The sequence below is a fragment of the Daphnia carinata genome, chromosome 5 (assembly GCF_022539665.2).
Source record: "Daphnia carinata strain CSIRO-1 chromosome 5, CSIRO_AGI_Dcar_HiC_V3, whole genome shotgun sequence".
Classification (NCBI taxonomy): Eukaryota; Metazoa; Arthropoda; class Branchiopoda; order Diplostraca; family Daphniidae; genus Daphnia; species Daphnia carinata.
The window spans coordinates 2,239,089-2,260,808 of record NC_081335.1 but is presented as its reverse complement, the minus strand read 5'-3'; the positions used below and the strand labels follow the sequence as shown (position 1 = coordinate 2,260,808).

General features: G+C 41.9%; 6 protein-coding genes across 8 annotated transcripts; all 6 read right to left on the bottom strand.

Annotated features, from left to right (window-relative positions):
- Nucleotides 1-1,001: 1,001 nt before the first annotated feature.
- LOC130696772 (uncharacterized) lies at nt 1,002-2,728 on the bottom strand. Its single transcript, XM_057519886.2, has 2 exons — nt 2,593-2,728; nt 1,002-2,522 (listed from the first exon to the last, which is right to left on the bottom strand). The coding sequence occupies exons 1-2, from the start codon at nt 2,614-2,616 to the stop codon at nt 1,371-1,373; spliced, it is 1,176 nt and encodes a 391-aa protein (XP_057375869.1). The 5' UTR covers nt 2,617-2,728; the 3' UTR covers nt 1,002-1,370.
- An 859-nt stretch (nt 2,729-3,587) lies between these two features.
- On the bottom strand, nt 3,588-5,975 carry LOC130696760 (uncharacterized). Of its 2 annotated transcripts, none has more exons than XM_057519870.2 (3): nt 5,847-5,975; nt 5,540-5,747; nt 3,588-5,457 (listed from the first exon to the last, which is right to left on the bottom strand). In XM_057519870.2, the coding sequence occupies exons 2-3, from the start codon at nt 5,561-5,563 to the stop codon at nt 3,808-3,810; spliced, it is 1,674 nt and encodes a 557-aa protein (XP_057375853.1). In that variant the 5' UTR covers nt 5,564-5,747; nt 5,847-5,975; the 3' UTR covers nt 3,588-3,807. The 2 variants fall into 2 exon arrangements, with proteins under 2 accessions (XP_057375853.1, XP_057375852.1); XM_057519869.1 differs by having other exon boundaries at nt 5,803-5,942.
- A 679-nt stretch (nt 5,976-6,654) lies between these two features.
- LOC130696759 (uncharacterized) lies at nt 6,655-9,691 on the bottom strand. 2 transcript variants are annotated; one of them, XM_057519868.2, is made up of 4 exons: nt 8,702-9,691; nt 8,586-8,630; nt 7,094-8,511; nt 6,861-7,022 (listed from the first exon to the last, which is right to left on the bottom strand). In XM_057519868.2, exons 2-4 carry the CDS (start codon nt 8,607-8,609, stop codon nt 7,004-7,006), a joined length of 1,461 nt encoding a protein of 486 aa, XP_057375851.1. In that variant the 5' UTR covers nt 8,610-8,630; nt 8,702-9,691; the 3' UTR covers nt 6,861-7,003. The 2 variants fall into 2 exon arrangements, with proteins under 2 accessions (XP_057375849.1, XP_057375851.1); XM_057519866.2 differs by having other exon boundaries at nt 6,655-8,511.
- A 781-nt stretch (nt 9,692-10,472) lies between these two features.
- Nucleotides 10,473-12,783, bottom strand: LOC130696770 (uncharacterized). The gene is made up of 2 exons (XM_059495428.1): nt 12,285-12,783; nt 10,473-12,181 (listed from the first exon to the last, which is right to left on the bottom strand). The coding sequence occupies exons 1-2, from the start codon at nt 12,291-12,293 to the stop codon at nt 10,970-10,972; spliced, it is 1,221 nt and encodes a 406-aa protein (XP_059351411.1). The 5' UTR covers nt 12,294-12,783; the 3' UTR covers nt 10,473-10,969.
- A 1,570-nt stretch (nt 12,784-14,353) lies between these two features.
- On the bottom strand, nt 14,354-17,590 carry LOC130695809 (uncharacterized). The gene is made up of 2 exons (XM_057518864.2): nt 17,506-17,590; nt 14,354-17,099 (listed from the first exon to the last, which is right to left on the bottom strand). Exons 1-2 carry the CDS (start codon nt 17,527-17,529, stop codon nt 14,442-14,444), a joined length of 2,682 nt encoding a protein of 893 aa, XP_057374847.1. The 5' UTR covers nt 17,530-17,590; the 3' UTR covers nt 14,354-14,441.
- A 2,570-nt stretch (nt 17,591-20,160) lies between these two features.
- LOC130696773 (uncharacterized) lies at nt 20,161-21,573 on the bottom strand. The gene is made up of 2 exons (XM_057519887.2): nt 21,491-21,573; nt 20,161-21,412 (listed from the first exon to the last, which is right to left on the bottom strand). The coding sequence occupies exons 1-2, from the start codon at nt 21,512-21,514 to the stop codon at nt 20,279-20,281; spliced, it is 1,158 nt and encodes a 385-aa protein (XP_057375870.1). The 5' UTR covers nt 21,515-21,573; the 3' UTR covers nt 20,161-20,278.
- Between the last annotated feature and the right edge of the window lie 147 nt (nt 21,574-21,720).

Here is a 21,720-nt window from a genome sequence, read left to right as displayed (position 1 = left end):
TGAATTAATTTAAACAAATCCCCTCGTAATTATATCTGTCGTTCCGTCCTTTTAATCCAACATAGTAATTTAAAGAAGTTACAATTTCTAGTATATGAAATCGGAGAGGGATTTATGAGGCAAAAGGAACCGTCTTTGTGTGCGGGCACACTATACACGCACTCTCCACTATTCTTCTTTTAACACCGGACAGGGCTTGTAAATAACACACTGCGGAGAAGAACGACCTCCCTTCCCTCATATATGATTAACGTTTCATCCTGTGCTCTCGTCAACGTTTCTTGATAACAATATATTGGCGTGTGATAACGAGAGACGATGATGTGTAATCTGAAGCCCATGTCATTCTATTGTAATAAACATTTCCGATCCAACGTCACAATTTCTTATTTGCCTTGGCTTCTTGGTTTATGACGCGTTCAAAACAGCAGCGTGCACGCATATAAACAAAAAAATGGCGACCGTACTACGCACCCATGGAAAGTTTGATTGCTTAATATGCCGGTTATGCCTACCACTAAAGTTTTCTGTCTGATCAGCTGTGGCGTAAGTTGCCATTGGGAGACCCACAAAGCAAAGAGAAAGACACTATAAATTATAAGTTTTACTTACAGTTATTAGACAGCTCCAGTCTAGGGTGAGATGAAACACGGTCCAAAGCAAACGAGGGCACAACTCGGGGAATCTTCACGAGATGTAACCAGCTGGAAAAAGTGGGGCTCCGTCTGACACATCACTTCACATAGGATCAAACACGACTGCTTTCTATAATTTGAGAAGCAGACGAACTACCTCAGATCCACCTGCCGGCCGATCCTACATTGCCTTCCAGCACAACACCTTGACTTATCGAAATGAGTTTTGGATCATTTCTAAGGTCAAGTATTTCAATTTTCAAATTTCGAAAGGCATTTTCTGTCGTGAGTTGCATCGATTTGCTTTTTACTATAATTTCTGTGTGGCTTTGAACTAAGTACTGAGAGATAAGTTGGACTACGTCATCAGATGTCTGCCACTGCAGGCATAACGATTTATTTTGGATGATATTATTAAAACGATGTAACAAAGAGATAATAGTATTATTATGCATTAAATTATTAAGTTAGATATTTTGAAAGATCAATAGGGAAAATTCGTGAAAATGAATTCGGTTAGTAAGGGTTATTGGGACGAACCAAGTGTCTCAATAAAATGCTTTTCGGCATCGGGTAAAAGCATTCCGAGTTATGTGAAACAGTTCGCCTGCGTATTAAAAGCTGCTTCTAGAAAGACAGCATAGGAACATCAATTTATAACTTGGCTAGTAAACCAAATCATTATGAGAATAACAACGATATAATAAAAAAAGGAAGATGAAAACTGCAAGTTTCCTATGGATATGCTGGAACCAGTGGACCAAAAGCCAATTCTAATGCGCTATAAGCTGGCTCTTCAAGTTGTGCGGGATCGTTGGTCGGTCGTTTGGGGTAATAAAACATCGTCTGTAAAGGGCCGGACATTCGCTCCGAGATCTCATCTTTTGTTTCAGGCTGTTCACTGGTGGAATTAGAAGGCAGCAGTGGGGTAGAAGACGGTTCAGCTGTTCTATTTTCTTCGTTTTGCGGAATTGGCTGCGGTAAACTGCTAGATGTAGTTGGCAGGCTATTTTCAGTAGTTGTTGAAGTGATTGTCGGTTCTGGTGATTGCTTGATAGCTGAGCTTATTTCATGATAGACGGGTTGAGCTGGAACAGGGTTAACTTCTTTAATAGGTTGGCTGTGAATCTGTTGTACATCATTGCTGGGTAGGGGAATGTGAATCACTGCCGGTCGAGCAAAAAGTTGGGGTTTCGGTGGTTCGTCGTACAATTTTAGCGGTGCGATATCAAATTTTTGTGTTTTCAATGGCATCATTTGTTTAATTTTGCCTAAAACTTTTCCAAGAAGAGAATCGCCAGGAAGCAAAGCCGAGTCCGCATCACTAAAGTCAATGTTCCCCACATTGAATTCCTGGTTCGTTGTTTGCAATGGAGCTACTGTTGGATGGCGGCCGTGTTCCGCCTTGCTGTCAAGAACAGATGTCGGTTCATCTGGAAGCGCAGTTTCATTAAAGTACGTTGCTTTCGGTGAGCCGTGAAACCATTTCAAATAGAAATAATCCCTGTAGGAAGGAGAAGACACCGATGTCACTAACGGCCTTGTTTCGGGTCCTTCAACAGAGTCAAGTGAAGATTTGGATGATGATTTATTATCCAGGGGCTGCGGCACGGATGAATATGTTGCCTTTGCTAACTGAGGAGTATCAAACACTTGAGTTTGCGTGAAATTTGATGTGTTGTACTGAATTTCGGGAGTTATAGTTTCAATTTTAATTGGTTCGAATTGGGATTCTGTTTGAGTTGTTGTCCTATCTGATCCCCTTATTCTGTTTAACCATTTCAGTAGGCGATATTCACCGGTGTCGTATCCGAATTTTAACTGGTGATCTTTAAAGCCATCGGCACTTATAAGTGGCAGTAAAATCAGCAAGGCCAGAGCGAGGGACTATAATTAATAGAAATTTTCAATTATAATTCGTATTGAAATTCCCATTCAACAAAGATGCATTACGTACCTTTGAAATTCCAATAGATTTCATGTTGGGACTTTAAGGCTTCTCGTAGTGAGCACTACTTACCTAACCGAACGGCTACCAAGGAACGAGACTGTGTCGAATGGCGAATCTCACTGACAACAAACGTAGTACAAAGATGCAGTCTTATATCCTTTTCGTAATCGATTTCGACTTTCTCGAACCGACCAATTGCTCGAGTTTTGTTGGAATTTAACACCTATGAGAAAATTAAGTACCCTTTTGTTCGGAGCCAGCACCCCCCTAGTAGTTCGTTTGATACATAGAAAGAAGAAAGTACGTTCAGTGAGGACAAATGAGGAGAACGATACAGATATAGGGAAAATACGCTAGCAAAGGCAAGAGGACAAAAAGACGTCGGTTACCCTGATTCCACGTCCCAATTCGTTTTATTGCCAAGGAGAAAATTTAAGGCTTCATAATTACCTCTTATTACATGCTTCATATCGCTACGTTTTCTCAAAACAAGCACAAAGAGACAAAAACGAGAAAAAAACTACAACCTTTCCAGTACAAACGTTTCTCCAAATGAGTTTAATCCATTGACTGGTTGACGCTTTCCAAGTTACGATGTAGCCTATACATTTTTTGTTACAAGGTAATTGGAAAACAAATACATTCTGCAAATGTTTCCTGTCGCCATTTGCCGTGCAGGTCAAGTCATGTTGTTTCAAACGAACTTTCTCCAATTTAAAAAGACCCAACGTTATGTGCATTTTCACGTCCTTACCTTATTTCCTGGAACTAATAAAGACTATGCTCTGCCTGCCTAACTCTTACGTTGCTTTGTGTGAAAGGACGGAGAGAGGCACACGTCAAGACTGAAGCTTTCATAGCACTAAAATGACGTAATTTTTTTGGTTACCCACCCTTGACGAGATGAGAAAATGACCTTTGCTTTTTTTTGTTTTTGGTTTATTTGTATTTAGAATGGTATAAGGTTTAACATAACAAGTGAACACACTTAAATATTGGCGAAAGGGTGAAACCAAATAAAAAATTTTGTGTAATTGGAATTAAGAGAATTCGTGAAAAATACCATACAAGTAAAAATGCAAAGACAGTTACGTTTCCATGACAACAAGAGCCCGCTCTTTTTGATTTTGGAACGTAAAGATGTGCGAGAAAACCTCATCCCTTTCTCCAAAAAAAAAGAATACCTTTCATACGAGCTTGAAACAGGATAATGACAGTGATTTAACCCTTAAAATTCTGCTCAAAAAAGCCATTATTTTTGGGGAAAATGCCGAATTCAAAGAATCCATCTTCGGGATCCTCATGAATTCCTTGTCCTTTTTCCGATTGTCCATGAAAAGGTGAAGGAATAAAATCTGGTTTGTTCGGTGGTGAAAAGAAGCTGTCCTCCTCTGGTAATGGTGAATAAGCCACTGGTTTCTCCGTGGTGGCATAAGTTGGTCTCGGTGAATATTTGTTGTATAGATTCTGCGGTGGAGAGTAAGTGGTAGGAGCAGGAGCGTCTTGATAAGCTGGTGCATGTGGGTTAAGCGCAGTCGGAACAGTACCAGAAGAACTGTAAGGTGCTGGTCTCGCTGGACGTGATGGTTTCACGTTAGATGGCCTAGACGGGGTTGGTTGTGGTGGGTAGTTAGTCGGTTGGGAAGGTCGGTAAACTACCGGTTCCACCGGTGGTTTATATGGTGTTTGCAATGGTGTTAAAGCAGGCTCTTCTTCGGCCACTGTTTCTTCGTGTTTCTGCCCTTTCTTTCCTTTGAGCTTTTTCATAAATTTTGAATAGAACGACTTCCTGTTGGGGGGTGGCGTTTGGTCCGCTGTTTCACCAGAATCTGGAGAATTTTCTTGAAGACCTTGATTCGAAGCCACTGTGGGAAAAGCCTCTGGGCGAAATGGCGCAGGTGACGGCGAGCTGTAAGTTGGTTCTGCCGGCCTGGTGTTGGCAGGTCTCGGTGGAGCTAACTGTGGTCCGCTGTTAACCGTTTGAGGTTGGCGATAACCATTAGCGTTTACATGACCACTAACTGACTGATGTGAAACAGGCTGCAATTGGTTATTGGGAGATGGATTCTGAAAATAGTACGAAGGATCATTTAGGTTCTCCGAGGGTTTATTATGGGGTTTAGGCGGTTGGTTTTCTAGTTTTTCAGGCTGATTGTGATGACCTTTGTTCCGTCGCATCTTGTTCAACCATTTCGAATAGCGAGAACCAACATGAGTTGGAGTAGAATCCTCACTGGAATGGCTTCCATCATTCAATACAAGTGGAACATTCCTAAGGGAATCTGGGGTCTGCTGAGATGAGGGGATTGGCAAAGGTTTCTGGATGTTGTAGTCCACCTCTCCTACTTGCTGTTTGTAATCTGAGCTTGGTGGAGATGGTGGTGGGTGCAGTGGATTGTTAGCTTGTTGACGCTGCTTGTAAGCTGCCACGAGCGGCATCTTTGGTTTCTTTTGCTGTTTAAGATAAGCAGCGTGTGATGGAATGTTGATCTGTTTAGCTTGGCCCGCTGGTGGTGGTGGTAGGATGATGTAAGAAGTGTCTTTTGGCTTCTTAACAGATCCCCGTTGATGTTGCGCTGCTTGATGGTAAGTTGGTTGCGGTCGGTATTGTGTAGACACGTCTTCAATAACGTAATTTAATGGTATCTGTGAACCTTTTTGCTCTTTTGTAGTGGTAGATTCCGAGTGTGATCTTGATGGTGCTTGAGACTTCCGGCGAAATTTGTTGAGCCATCTGAACGGTCGATGTCCTTCATTTTTCTGGCTTTGCTCCACTCGTGTAAAGTCAAGAAACTGATAGAGACTTGGGTCGTGTACGCCTTCATCAGCCATCGCTAGGGCAAGTACTGCCACCAGAACAGGAATTAAAAACTAAGGAATGTATTAAGAAAAGGAATCTCCTTTTAGTTTAGTTAACTATCTTTACTTAAACGAACTAGAACTGAATTTGTACCTTTGAAACCTCTTGGAGGTTCATGTTGTGATTGTTTTGCTTGTAGTGGTTGTTGCTAGACTACACTGAAGTCCAAATCGAGACAAGCTCACTGTCGGACAAGTAGAAGCACAATGATGATTGTTATACTGCTTCGAGTCAATTGGCTTGAATTACTGAAATGTAATCCAGCTGCTGGCCATAGAGCACACAGACATCCAGCCTAGATCTATCACATTAACTTGGAAATTTGTAGTATCGTAATGACGAGGAAAAATGACTACCTTTTTTTGATCGTCTGGAGCGAACTCCGGAGGTGGTTTGATACCTGGACAGCAGAGTACGTAATGGCGTTTAGAGTCCAGCGCTAGCGAATAAATGAGGAAACTGCAGGTATAGCAGCAAGGAGGCCAGATATTGGTTACTGTGATTCCAATGGACCGATTCAATATACCACCAATACGGAAATTTAATGCTTCATAACCATTCGCTTTAGCTGATTCCATAGGTGTGAAAATTGAATTTTTTCTTTCCAAAGGCGAGCTGAGAAAGCTTTTACCAATAATAAAAAGTGTCACAAGGAAACAAGGAAAAGAGGTTCTGGGAGTAATAATCTTTAAATAACCATAAGAATACGTGGCCGGTAATTCACACACGAACGAAGAAAGAAAAAATACTTTTCGCAGCTATCTCAGTTCTCAGTGACATTTTTCTATTTGCCATAATGGCAAAACAAAGTAGCCAGAAAAACATTGTGATAGTTTATCCAGACTACCACATTTGCTTGGGGGCTCCAGTAATAACCAGGTAGCTTTTCGTCCACCCGGTAAATTTAGGTCAACTCGTATTGCTGCATAAGGTAAGAAAAATAGTTAATAAACAGCTTAACCGTTACAACACAATTACAGATTGTATTCACGTGTTCGCCAAAAACACGTTAGACAGTTATTATAACTGACAGCTCTACAACTTCGGGGAGCCTATCGGCTCGATTTACTTACCTGGTGTGGTCTGAAACTACAACAATTACAACGGAAACAATCAGTTCTTCGAACTTTTGCTACTGTATCTCGACCCGTAAGCACAAGGAAAATGAAAGCGGAAGTTTCGACCATTGCCAAATGAAACAACACCTTGTATTTTTTTTTGTAGCATCATTTAACTAAAAATGTAATATTTAAATATCATCCCATTCAATAGAGCATAACAAGATATCCCAACCCACTATGTAACACTTAAAAAATGCAATCTGAGGAAGATTTAGCAACTGTAAACTAGACGTGCTGGAATTTGCAACTGTACCGCTCACTGATGTTTCAGGTTTTTTGTTACATTTTACCTCTCAACATTTGTTGCAAGAACTCGTTAAACCGGGGAAAGCTGCCAGATTGAAAGAATTCTTCATTTTTGTGACTGGGATTGTAAGCTGACGTTCTGTCGTTCGTCGAAAGGTAACGAACATCTTTGTAGCCAATGGAGGAGTGATCATCTGACTCCATGAACGCTGGAAAAGAATAGGATGGAAAATTAGAACTGGGGAAACTAGGGAACGAATAGGATGCAGGTATGTTGTACTTTGACGCTGGAGGATTATAAGATTCAAGGTAAGGAGATTCAACGTAGGACGGCGGGAAATAATCCGGTTTTTTGGTAGAGACAGTTGGGTAATGCGGGGCGGAATCGGGGTTTAGTGGATGTCGGGACGTATAAGAAACGTGCATGTTTTTGTTCTGTTCGGGTGGGTTATACAATCCATCGTAAGGAGAATCGTTGTAAGACGGAGGCAAATAATCAGGAGCCTCGGTGGGGGCCGGTGAATAATACGGAGCAGAATCGGAGCTTGGTGGATTGTAAGAATGAGAGTAGGAAGCATCGTCATAAGACGAAGGAAAATAATTCGGTGCCTCGGTGGAGGCCGGTGGATAGTACGATACGGAATCAAGGCTTGGAGGATATGGGGGAGCGTAAGGAACTATCGTATTTTGAGGCTGTTGTGGTGGGACGTAAGATTCAGGTGCGCTTTCAGTCACTGGTGGAGGATTGTACGGTTCCGGTGTCAGCGCTGGAGGACTATACGCTTCATCATACTGAGCATAAGAAGGATAGGAGTAAACAGAGTGTTCTGTGATGGCTTGTGGAGGGTACGTCGTTGGAGGATCGTAGACTGGAACTTGTGAAGAAGGAAGGTGAGGAGCCTCTGTTTCACTAGTAACCGGAGGATCATAGGCTGGTGTAGTTGGATTATAAACATGGGGACTGGGAGCTTCAGTGTAGGAAGGCGGTGAAGTCACTTCGATATATGCAGATGGAAGGTTTGTTGCAGCAAAGTTGTTCGGGCTCTCTGTATGCGGTGCTGCTGATAGATCGTAAGACGCTGCAACCGGAGCCTGTGCAGGAGAGTATGGACCTGCCGGATTGTGAACTTGCGCTGGCGGAATGTAAACTGACATTGGAAGACTAAGGTCTTCAAAATTTTCAGGACTTTGAGGATAGGGAGTATTACTGTAAGAGGGAAGTGGAGCTTCCGTGGGGGCAGGAGAGACATGTGCTGGAGGATCGTAGCTCAGCGATTGCGTATTCTTTTGAGGAGGGTAAGATACCTGTGGTTTCTGCTGAGGAGGGTAAGATGCATGTTGAAGAGAGTTAGGATTCTGCACGGCTGATTGAGAATAATGTGGGAGTAGATAAGAGGCTGGTGGATTGTAAGGAGGGACTCTAAAATTGGTGGCTGGTGGGATGTATTGCGGTTTCGGAGGACGGTTATGGGTATGAGGTTGTCCGTAATGAGATTTCGGTCGTGAATGGGGCTTCGATGAAGCGTATTGCGTTTTAGTTCTCTTCAGTTTTCCTAGCCATTTCGTCGGCCGTTTTCCGTCGTGATTGTGGTGCTCACATCGTGGGCTTCTTAATTCCCAACTTTCTGCAACGTCTTCCCCAATTTCCTCGGCGATTGTTACGGCAAGTATTACAGTGAACAATACGTAGGCGACCATCTAAAACAGATTTAATTAAAAATTAGCTTTTAATTTATGAATGTTGTGTTATTCTTCCAAGGCAAACCCCATACCTTTGAAATTCTGTGATCCTTCATGATGGAGATTTCTCTCTTTCACTATTTTTGAAGCAAGATATGGATGTTGAAGTTAAAATGTCGAAAACATCACTGACTGAAAGAAGACTCACCGTCATCTTATATACTCCTGGTAGATTCTGGATTTTTCCAAAAATAACCCTACCACGTTAACGGCCTGGCCTTTTCTGAATTTATGATCGTCGAAGGATTTATGTAGTTTCGCACTAGTTATCCGTCACCTTTCTGTCGTTTTATTATATTCATGGGATAGTCGTTAAGATATGATATACAATTCTACAGAACTGTACTCAAGTGTTGGGCATGAAACCCGCAGATGTTTTTACCATGTCCCGACAACAAGGCCTCATCAAAGGCAATTCATGTATGCATGAGGATTTTTGAATTACTTCCCGTTATGATGCAACGTCCAATCTGGGTTTAGTTGTTTACTATTTTAACTTACTGTTCCAGCCATCAGTGCAGGTTACTCTCCAGTACGTATCCCAATTTGGAAGAAAAAAAAATGTCTCGTTTGGAACTGCAGGTAAACTTCAGTTTTGAATTTGTCCAAGCGGACGGCTGCTGGACATAATACTTCGTTAGATGCATTACGGTACTCGAACACATTAAATACATTTTGTGTAGGTCACTAGGTACACCTGCAACAGTTACGCTTGTTACTATTTCAAAGTGTAAAAGAATCAGCTACGATCGGATAATTACTGGCCTGCCTTTTAAGTGCCTTTTTCAGCCGAGATGACTCCATATAAAAATTTATAGATAATAAGCTGGGTACTTTGCAATACTCAACAATTATTTCATTTTTTTTTAAATCCAAGTATTCTAACTTTGTTTTTCTGACCTTTATGGATTGGACACCATGGAGACCAACAACCGAATCATGCTCACCTTTTTTCTCCATATTGTTAGCAAAAGAAACGTGGGCTGCTACCTGACATGGGCGGTACTTGAATATTCTTCCCACTTGTTGCCTCTCCACGCGGTTGAAAAGGAAAAAGAAAAGGAAAAATGAATAACCAAAGTTGAACTTGTGCGAAGTTCAATTTACGGGCGGAAACGGAAAGAAAAGGGTTCGAGGTGTGATCAAGACTGAAGTCGAGTGAGGTCGAGACCTCGAAGCTCCGCCTTTCGTTACCGATTCTCTTCCTCCGATGCGGCGTCGCCAGATCAGTTTTAAAGCAGACCGTTTTGGCGAGCTCTAACTCGCCAACACCACTACACGTGAAAGCCCAGAGATGCGTGTATACAGCCATTATTTCAAAACCAGTGGGGCATCACTTATGTATCCCCCAAATCTACTGTTAGTATTCCCGTTTCAATCTTCGCTTCAAAACGAAAAGACTTGATAACAATGATACGACCTAATTTTATTATGGCCAGCTTCCAAAGGAGATTGTTCGACTTTGTAACGTGAAAAAAAAGGTCTGTTGATCTCATGATCTTGCCCATAAAGGCTGTGCGTAAAATGTTCTAGTCACACGCTGATAAGCCAGGAAGTTCAGCGAAGCTTTCCCCAATTTGAAACTAATGCGTGTCGTTTTCACCACCAGCGGAGATGTCTTGACACCAATTGGATTGTAGGAAGTGTTCCGATTGACTATGCCACCTTTTAACAGGGACAAGTCTGCAACCTCTCGAGATGCCAGAATCTTCTAGATATGCATAGTCATGGAACGATTTCAATGCCTGACAGGCTTATTGTGAAACCTTGCATCTAAGGAGATTAATCAAGATGAAAGGCAATTCTCAAACAAGTTGTTAATTATCGAATTTCAGTTTTACTATTTAGGCTGAGCTATATCGTCGCCGTGTGTTCAAAACATCCAAGACGGACAAGAGTAAAAGATTTCTCAAAGCCTGTTGTTTATATTTCAACAATTTATTGTAACGAATTTTACGCAATTTGATACAAGGGCAAACAACGCTAATCACATACTTTTGCAAGCAATCATAGTTACCGTTGACGGACATTGTGGTGTGTTGATGCCTAAAAAGATTTATCATGGGTCGGCAACTATTAGACGAAGCCTATAATTTGCTTAACATTCCTCTGGCGTTTCACGGTGATGCATTATTCTGGAAATGGTTACCAATCCCACGAAAATAACAGAACAAAATATTTCAAAAATAAAAAACATTTTCAAATCATTTATACAGTACTGGAAGATTGATGGGATCTCATCACCTTATTTAGATAACAAAATAAAGCTACAAAATAAAAATTGTAATTTAATAAAAAGTATTTTTAGTTGATTCAGCTCAGCAGTTGAAAAAGAATTCCATTTTACGGAGATGTGTTTCATCCTCTTGATTATGGCAACGTTTAACACCCCGGTGAATATTACCATTTAAAATTATTAACCCTTGTAATTCTGTTCGAAGAAATTGCTCGTTTTCGGGAAGACGCCAAGTTGAAAGAATCCGAAATCCTGATCTTTTGTATCTGACCCGCTTTCTGATTGCTTGTAAAAATTACTTGAAGGATCAAAGAGCGTTGGGAAATCAGACTCGCTTGGTGGCGAAAGTTTGTCATCGTCGTGGTCAGAACTATCTGTTGACCCGGTGACAGCAGGTGCAACTGCTGAATGATCGTCACTCGCGTCATCTGAGTAAGGTTTTTTAGGATTATATCCAGTTTGCTTAGGAGGATCATCTTCTAATTGCGGTTGGTAATTCTCCGATTGTGATGAGCTGTGAGACGATGTAGGCTTGTAAACAGGGACTTCTGGTAGTTTTTCTGCTGATGGTTGATAACGATTCCCCGTCAACTCCGCTTTGATGAAAACTGGCGTTACAATCGGTTTTGGTTCAGCTGGCTCGTATGGTTTCGATGATCCATAACCCGGAGTGGGTAGTTCAATATGAGCTGAATGCGGTACGTTGTACCCAGATGTGAATGGAAGATCATCTGATGGTTTGCGATCGTCTTCGTGACTGTCATCGTGATCCGGCGTACCATAAGAAGCTGGTTGATGATTTACCTGAGCTGGCTGATGGCCATATGAAGGTGCTGGTGGACTGTACGACACTTCTGGTTTAGCAGGCTTGCTGTAAGTTGCGACTGGCTGAGGGTAAGCAGGCTGTGGTGGACTGTAGGCAGGGGCCGGCTTAGGGTATACAGGACTCGGTCGAGTGTAAACAGTCTGTGGAGGGCTTGCGTACGCAGGTGGGCTATAACTTGCTTTTGGGGGATGGCTGTGGGTAGGAGCTGGCCGGCTGTACGCGGCTGGTTGAGGTGGGTGGTAAGCAGGAGGCTGGTAATTAGCCTGTGGTGGAGGATGTACAGGTTTCGGGTGTCCATAAGCTTGACTTGGTGGACCATAAACGACTGGCTGTGGTGCACCATAAACGTGTGGAGGAGGTCCATACTGGGGTTTCTTCGGTTGATGTACTTTTGGTGGACCGTACTGACCTTTTGTTCGTTTAAGTTTGCCAAATAATTTCTTTGGACGATGTTCCTCAACATGCCCGTCCCGAGCTTCTATTAGATCTTTCGCATTATCAAACCTGCGTTCGGCAATTGATAAAGCTAGAAGACTGAACAAAACCAGCGTCACTGGAATGAACACCTGAAAATTAAAAAAAAAATATCAAAGGATTAAATGTGTGGTTCTCGAAATCTCTTGCAAATCTTGTTCAACAATAAAAATAATATAATAAAATTTTGACTACCTTGGACATGATTCTTCTTGGATTGTATCAATTTTCTTGCAACAATGAGACAATATGTTGAAGACAAGCTCAAGAACCTCACTGACATATGAACACGCTGACGTCCGTCTTATATCCAGGTGAAGAGGGTACCGCTTTCTCCTAATCTCCTCTTAGTCACGTGATTTAGTAACTCATCTTGGCTCATGCCGTCGATCGCTCATCATCTTCAGTTTTGCTCTACTTACCCATCCGTCAGTTTGTATGTAACTTGATGAATTCTTTTGGAAACTGTTCAAAAGTTTTTATTTCTATTAAGATTACGGAAGTCGGGTCACTTACAGTCGTAGAACAACGTAGTAAAACAAATTCCAGTTTCTGCCACATTTTATCAAGGACGCGCGAACAGATGCTCTGATTCCGTCACACTTGGCTGGAACATATGTCGTTGAAATTTAGAAAGTTAAGTATACCTAAAGGCATGTGGAATTTACGCAGCACAAATAGCCGATAGACTATCAATTAAGGATCATCGAATATTGTGTAAATTTTTATGTTCTGTGAAATTACTTAACAATCTTAAGCGAATTTGCCATTACAAGTTTTCTGTGATTTTGTTTCTAAGATAAAATTAATTAAGTTAATGTACAAATCTATGATATACTGTTTGGCATTTGTGTCATGCAAAGTGGCAAAACGCCAATTTTATTTATTTTTTTTTTTTAGAATCGATAATCGTGTTTTTTGTTTCAAAGATTAAGCCTTTCTGAATTTTCTGCTTTCTCCATAATTAGTTTTGTGTGCACGAATAAATGTTTAAAGGAAAAAAAAACCTATCAGGCCGAAAGGCAGTTCGGGGGATGCTAATTTAATTGATGTCGTGTACTCAAGCGCCCTCCTTTTAACTTTTCTTCGAAGTTAGACATACTGCAACGGACCGGTTCCTTTTCCTCATACCCAGTGTAGGCAGATCTCTTTCGGTCAAAGCCTGTGGTACTTTTCTTTTTTCTCTAAAAATACATCCTATTGATAAGAGAAACAATTGGCTGTTGTTTGCCAGAAACGCAAAAACAGAAACAGTTGCAGGCACGTAACACAAATAATAAGCTCAGTACTATAAGAAAGAGGCCAGTAAAACAGGCCCTGACAACATCACGACAAAATGGATTCACATAATAGTAATGACGAGATTGCAAGATGCGAATATTTAACTGATCGTGACAACCATTTATCAAGTATCACGTATTGCTTGTGGCAATTTTATTTTAATTTTTAGGTTCTGTCAATGTACTCACTAATCATTTTTAGCTGCCAGCAGAACAGCAGCTGATAGGCCGTTGGAAGTTTTTTGCCAGCAGCCAGGAAAGTGCAATGGATCCCTGTAAAAAGTCAGGGGAAATGTTGCATATTTTAAAAATATCTTAGCTGGAAACCGTCAATAGGTCAAAATAACTTTGTAAACATTATGTGAACCTCACATACCCTAAAGAGTCGATTTCACTCCTGCTTTCTGTGTAGGTACTGTCTTGTACCTGCACCACCAGCACTTTAAGATCAACTGATTCGGGAAAGCAATTTTTGTAAATGATCTGGCAAACTCTCAAGGACATTTATTTCCTCACCCATCCCTGAATCCAACATTTTTCACCAATCCCATCACCCAAAGGCAAAAAAATCATGGCGGCTGTGGTCGATGAAAATGAAAACAAACCGCCCTGCCACCCCACTTTCTCACCACCCACTTCACACGAGAGAAAAAACTTAAGGCTAAGAAAGACTAAAAGAGAAAAGAGTTAAATGAGGAATAAAAATAGTTAAGACGATTGACGACGTATACTGGAGTACTTTTATTGACATTCAAGTGGAACTGAACGTGACAACAATAACAACGCACAAGAAAACAATCAATAACAAAATTGTTGGGTGGTCCAATACAGAGATGGTCGTGAATTAATAACTGGTGCATTTTATTATAATTTATAAAATATCTTTAAATTAAATTGCAAAAATCTGTTCAAGCTGGTTCTGGCTTGAAACCATAGAGAAGCATAGTACCGATTGTCGAGAGAAATATCGTAACTAGTAAAGGGTCGCTTAGAGACCGATTCAATTTCGAAAAAACATTTACCTAATTTGCTTCTTTTTATGATCCTATTGCCAGACATTGGCCTAGCTCTTCTAACCTCTGTAATTCTGAAGAAAGAAACTGTTGCTTTTTGGGAAAATACCGAATTCGAAGAATCCTGTGTCCGCATCTTGTCGATTTCTCTCAGTTTTTTTGAATTCATTGTAAAAAAGGGTAGGTGTTTCCTCTTCAATATTTGCCGAAAACGGGCTATCAGGGAAATCTAACGGAGCTTGATGTTCAGTCGGGACAACTGGAGAGCTAGTTGAAGAATGCTGACTTGTTGCCTCCGTAGTAAAGAAAGAATCCTGGACAGGAACGTTGTGATTCATCGGCTTCAGCGTCGATGGTGGAGCTTCAGTGTGAGCTGGTTGTTGAAGTTCTTGAATGGGGTGTGGTTGGTTAAAAGCTGTTTCTTCCTGGCTGAAAGAAGGATCTGATGGCATGAAATCCACCGATGGCTGTGGCGGATTATGTTTAATCGATGCTGCTAAGTGTGATGGTGGTGGATTATTAACTGGCCCTTGTTGACTATAAAACGATGGTGTAGGATTGTTGTTTTGAACAGGTGGGGGATTGTTGATGGGATTGGAGTTGCGATAAGATGATGGTCCTGGACGATTTGGAAAAGCCTGGTGCTGAGCAGAAAATGGTCGCTTAAGATTATTGTTCTTCTTTTTGTGGCCGGATAGTGGTTTGCTGTTTCTAAATTGCTGGTGGCTGTGAGGTGGCTGAGGGCTATGTGGTGGTTTGGGGACATGGGACGACTGAGGACTGTTAAGAGCTTCTTGGTGAGTGTGGGGTGGCTGAGGGCTGTTTGCCAATTCTTGGTGGTTGTGGGGTGGCAGATGGCTATTGGGTGGTTGAGGGATGTGGGGTGGCTGAGGGCTGTTTGCAAATTCTTGGTGAGTGTGGGTTGGCTGAAGGCTCTGGGATGGCTGAGGGCTGTTTGCCAATTCTTGGTGGTTGTGGGGTGGCAGATGGCTATGGGATGGTTGACGGATGTGGGGTGGCTGAGGGCTGTTTGCAAATTCTTGGTGGCTTTGAGCTGGCTGAGGATGGTGGGGTGGCTGTGAGATGTGAGGTGGCTGTGGGATGTGGGGTGGCTGAGGACTGTTTGCAAATTCTTGGTGGTTGTGGGGTGGCAGATGGCTATGGGGTGGTTGGGGGATGTGGTGTTGCTGAGGGCTGTTTGCAAATTCTTGGTGGCTTTGAGCTGGCTGAGGATTGGGGGGTAGCTGAGCGCTGTGGGGTGGCTGTGGGATGTGAGGTGGCTGTGGGATGTGCGGTGGCTGAGGACTGTCTGCAAATTCTTGGTGGTTGTGTGGTGGCAGAGGGCTGCTTGCAAATTCTTGGTGGCTGTGGGCTGGCTGAGGACCGTTTGCAAATTCTTGGTGGTTGTGTTGTGGCAGTGGGTTATTGGGTGGTTGAGGGATGTGGGGTAGCTGAGGGCTGTCTGCAAATTCTTGGTGGCTGTGGGGCGGCTGAGGACTGTTTGCAAATTCTTGGTGCCCGTGGGGTGGCTGAGGTGGATTATTAATAAACTGCTCTCCATGACCTTGTGGTGAGTTGTTGGTTGTTTCATGATGACCGTAAGATGGTTGCGGCTGGTTAACTGGTTCTGGTTGGCTATAAGACGACTGCAACGGGTTGTTATTCTCCGATTCTTCATAATTTGATAGCGGAGAATTGTTCAATGGCTCCGGATGGCTAAAGGAAAATTGTTCTGGATTATTTTCAGGTGATTGGTAAACCGACGGATTGACCAGCTCGGATGGAATGAAGTCTAGACTGTGCTGCTGTGACTCTTCGTTCACTGGGACGCTAAAATCTTGCATTGGCGGGTTATCCACCGGTTCTGAATGGCTAACAGCAAATTGCGGTTGGTTATTGTTGATTGATTCTTGGTAATCCTTTAGTGGTGTAACGATCGCAGGTTCTGGATGACTATAAAGCTCCTCTTGGTTGTGCGTCACCGGTGGTACGTAAACAGCCGGCGGTGGGTTGACAGGATGCGATGAAACGTAATCCGGAAGTGGCTGTGATGAGGGTTGGATATTAACCTGGTTTCGAGAATCTTCTGTTTCAGAATGAACAGGTGCATTCATAAGCCCTGACGGCCCAAAAAGAGGTTGCTCTGGATTATTATGAACTTGTGGGGAATCCACTGGTGGCGGTGGGTTCACGGGCTGCGGGGGAATGTAATCCGAAGGTGGCTGTTCCGGGTTACTGTCAACCGGTTCCTGGTGCACCGGTGCGGGTGTACCATTCTGAACTTCTGGGTTGCTAAAAGACGGATGCGACGGGTTGCTGGCAGGTGTTCTGTAAACTACTTGCGGCTGATTGTACGGAGATGCATTTTGGAAAAAGTTTACCTTTGGTGGCCGTGCAGCTGATGGGACGTAAGATGGTTGTGCAGGGTATTGAGATGGGTAAGGTGTTGGATTTTCATAATAGCTGACATGTGGCGGAGTGTAATGGGTCGTGACTGGCGCACCGTACTGTGGCCTAGGTGCCTTGAAATAAGCTTTCGGTTTTCCGTAGTTAGATCTGGGAGGTTTTGGTCTCTTGAATTTCTCCAGCCATTTCGATTGACGATAGCCAACATATTGTCCTTGCTCTTCATGCGTCATCAGCTGTTCTGCCTTATCATCCATTCTGTTGTGAGCGAGGGCCATGGCTAACAGCGTTAGCAAAATAGGACCAACGAACTATAAGGAGCAGAAGTTTAGTAATGTTTTGTCGTCGAAAGACATTTTTAGCATATTCATAACAATGGAACATGGGGAAAGAAGACGCAAAGAAAGAGAATTGTATTGCACATTTGAGTGGCTTTCTGCTTCCCTACCGTTTGAACTAGTACACTGGGGATTTAATTCTGAATTTTTGCAAAGATTACTCAGAAGAAAACAAATGAGCTGTTCGTACTGGAGAGAGGAAGGGTGAGTTATGAAACGAAACATGAATAATTTTTGATCCCCCCTCCGCTTTCATGGCAGCTCAAGCAGGTAACGGAAAAAACAAAAATCTTAATAGCTGGAGATGTTGCAACGCGCCAAAATGACTAAGAATTTGCATATGCAAATCTCTTGTAAATATTAAAATGAGATGATTTACCTTCAAAAGTCCTTGAAGCTCCATATTTGATTTGTGATTAAATTTTCTTTTGAAACAAAATGTATACTGAAGAGACAATGTCGAAACCAACTCGAGAAGCTTACTGATACAATATTGAACGCAATGTAATCGTCTTATATAGTATTTCGGGGGTTGGGCTTCGCTTTCACAAAGCAAACTCATCTAACCCCGTCACGTGACCATATGGTGAGAAAAAATAATTTTTTTTTTACCCGCAAATAGACACATATTCGCGTGCACTACTTATCCCTCTGTCGTTTTTCTATAGTTTTCTTTTGATGCCCCAGACGGTAACAAAAACCACCAGAATAAAAGAGAAAAAAAAAAAGAAGAAAACAGCAATGCGGGGAGTTCTGGAAAAATATTGTCCGGTTTTTTCCCGTTGATATTTGCAGAGGAATGGCTGTTTCTTTGAAAGCATTTGTGTTATAATAACAATAATTCGTTATAGTCTACTCTCCCGGTATCGACCAAAAAAGTGGTCAACAGGCAAGCTCACGAGAAAACCCTGCAGCTGCCACAACATTTCGTTTGTTAAGGAGTTGATGTTCAATTCCGGATTGCGTTGAGCTAGAGGACAAAATCTTTGCGTTTGATCATTTCTTTTAAAATAAAAGTAAAGCAACGACCTACTTTTTTACGTGACTTATTGTGTCACCATTTCGACTGTGCCACTTTGTTTTCGTGCACAAATATTGAAAAAACATTAAATTTCGCAATACAAATATTTCGTTTCAAAAATTAGCATTTTTTTTTCGTTTTCCTTTTGCTAAAGCCAAGGGGTGCGGTAAGGTATGTGAAAACTATGTAAATAATGGGAGAGGAAGGGAACGAAAAATTGTGAATCTTACTGTACCCTTCCCTTTGGAAATGTCTGGGGAAATATCCAGAACGAAAACATCTGGGACAAAGACTTACCTTTTTGGCGCTTATCGAAAATTCTAGTCGGGTTTACTTTGAAACAAATTAATGGCCATAAAATAAAACATTACAAAAATTTTCAAAGAGAGATTAAGTTTGTCCATTTTGGCTGCCCTAATTGCAGGCTAAGAAAGTAATTTTTTTTAGCACCAAGACGACAAATGTAATCGTTGATCATTATCATTTAATAGCCTCATAACGGGTTTTTATTCCTTAAAAAAAACCAGTGCTTCTTTAACTTTTCTCTACTTATCCTGGTATCAGAGAAGTGATTTACAACTCACCCTTAAGACACTCACGCATAAATTGTCTAATTAGAACACTAGGACATTTCCTTTGGCGTAAAACTGTATCAGACTTCATTCCAAACATCCCACAGTTAACTAAATTAAAAAACAAAAAAAGAAATTCGAAAACCAGCAATTACCTCACCGGCGTTGTCACGGTTTCGTAATTTCGTGCAGTGGCTTCCGCCGTAGGTTCTGATGACGTAATTGGATGCAGGCCGATTCCAAATTATACCATATACACCCCCCAGAAGAACATATGGATCGTTTTAATCGAAAGGGAGCTATCAATTTCATTCACGACGACGTCTAGTGGTTGGGCAATAGCACAGAATGAAGCCGCTAGCTAACAATTGCTCGAGTGAGCTATTTATTTCGTTTCGTTCATCTAAACGAGGTTACACCTTCATCAAGATACTTCTATCACGCTTCAGTACGAATACGAGAAAAAAAAATGAGGTCTGAAGCAGTCACCCTGTCCGCTATCTTATTGCTTGGTTAATTGGCACTATTGTGTACGCGTATATAATCACTAACTCAAAATAAAAACGTTGAAAAAGCAAATGATACGATAAGAACGCAAATGTAATGAAGCATCACTAAACACTGCCATTAACGTCCGGTTTGTAATCATCGATAGCACTCAACGAGGAAAAGAATTGAAAGGCAGAGCATTCGGTACGTGACGTACATGGCCGAAACATTAGCAGGAAAAAAAAAATAGAAGTTCATCTTGTACGTCTACTGTGACATGCTATTTTAAATGGAATTAAAAAATATTCTTCCATTGGAATTAAACAGTAGGAGTACGGAAAAGATGTGCAAGGTAGTTCTCACATAGTTGCAATGCCAATCCAACGGCAAAAAAAAGGTTATGATTTTCACTGAAGTATGAGTAGTGAGGGTCGGCAACGAAAAATTAACGTCGCAAATAATATGTTTAAATGAAAAGTGTCACACATTGAAGCCACACGGCCTAAGTGTATAGCTTGAGTTTCTATGTGTCGCAATAGTCTTGGGTATGAGAAAGGACTGGGGTGCCATCTAAAAATCCTTACTCTTCCCTATACACTTTATACCCGCGTCTAGAAGTGCACTAAGTCTTTGTCACCAAAGAAAATGTTTACCCTTCCCTACAAGCCTACTGAAGGGCAAACGTGTCTGGTCACGTTTTTGAGTACATGTGCACCTAGGTATTTCGGTACACTCGTTCGTTGGGGCTTTTATTTCGCACCTTTTCATGGAAAATGGTGGGACTTGATACGTCAATAACGACACAAATATTTCTTGGCAAGTATAATGTACTTTATTTGATGTATTCGTGAGAGCTATGTAGCATGCGGGTGCAAAATAAAAGATACACTTTAAATAGGTGAAAATGAAGACTGCCTAAAATTCTGTTTGCAACAATAAATGCGGAGTTAATAAATTACGTTTGGGGGGGAGAGGGTAAAAGCCAAGGTTATTCGTTCCTGAAACCTTAGTGTTTCTAAGTGAATAATGAGCAACGCTTCAGGCATGTTTGGAATTCTGGAGCTTGTCTTTCAAAATTTAAATATCTGTTTGAAAATCTCCTCGAAATTGGGAAAATTTACATATTCAAAGAATCCTAGATTGTCGCTTTTGTCCTCAACCGGTTGATGAAGCGACTGCTTTTGGTCAGGTGACTCTGTTGATTGCAAATAGGCATCACCAAAATCGTTCCCGGAAGGCGGATGAGTCGGAGATTCGTAGCTCACCGGATCACTGGAAGTAGGATGATAGTTTTGGACTGGAGGGGCAGTAGTGTAGCCAGCAATTGGAGGAGATTGAATCGGAGATGATGGAGGAATGTTAATTGATGGACTACTTTCTACCGTTGTGGGGTAATTAACTGCTGCTGGCTGTGCTGAATTGCTAACCGATTCCGGTTGTCTGTGAGTCGCTGGAATGGAATGCGTCAGTTGCGATGAGTAGGAAACTGGAGCTGAATAAGGCGGAGCCTCGTAATTTGATTCTGATGGACCATAATAACCTTTGGGTATTTGATTATGGGCCTTGGGTGCTCCGTATTTTGATTTCGGATGCTTCCGGAATTTCAGTGGCCGTTTAGGCACTCCGTATTGCGATTTTGGTGGACCGTATTGAGGCTTTGGTCTTTTCGCGGCTTTCGGTGGGCCGTAATGATGTTTAATTCGCTTCAATTTGCCGTGCCATTTCGTGGGGCGATATTCATGATTATGTGCGTCACGCTCCTCGATTGATTCACCTATCCTGTCTTCGGAATCATCTTCTTCAGAACTCTTGATGTTCCAGTTCCAATTAAAGTCGTCTATCCTGTGCTCAGCTTCCTCTTCCACTATAGTTGTTTCCTCAGTCAGAAAACTCCAGTCAATATCGTCCATTCGTTCTTCAACCACGTCGTCTTCGTAACTGCTTTCCGTACTGGAATCCCAGTGAAGATCATCCAATCTTTTGTCAGCGTCTTCTTCCACATGTGTTCCCGCGTCATAGCTCCATTCCAGTTTCTCCATCCTGGGCTCTGCTTCGATTTTACTTCCTTCCGTTATGAAACTCCAGCCGAATCCATCGGATCTCCGGTCAACCATCACTTCCTTCGGATTGCTTTCTATGGCTATGTTGTCATCTAAGGCGTCCATGCCTAGTACCAACAAGGACAGCCAAATCGAAAGAACATACTGCAAAGGTAGATAATTAAACATTAGGTTATCATTCTGTATTTTAAATGATTGTGGAATTTGAATTGTTATGTTTACCTTTGGAATTCTTTGGCGTTTCATGTTGTCCGTTGTAGTGGAAGTCAAGAGCTTCTCTGATACGCTTCCAAGGTTTCCGATGGCATTTTATAACCCAGTTGGGTAGCTACTTGGTCTTCAGAGCCCTACCAACCTGCGTCGTTCACGTCACGTGACTGGTTTTCCTGCTGGCCAACCAACAAGTGCTTTGCACTACTTACTCTTACGTTTGTTTTCATTCCACGTTGGCA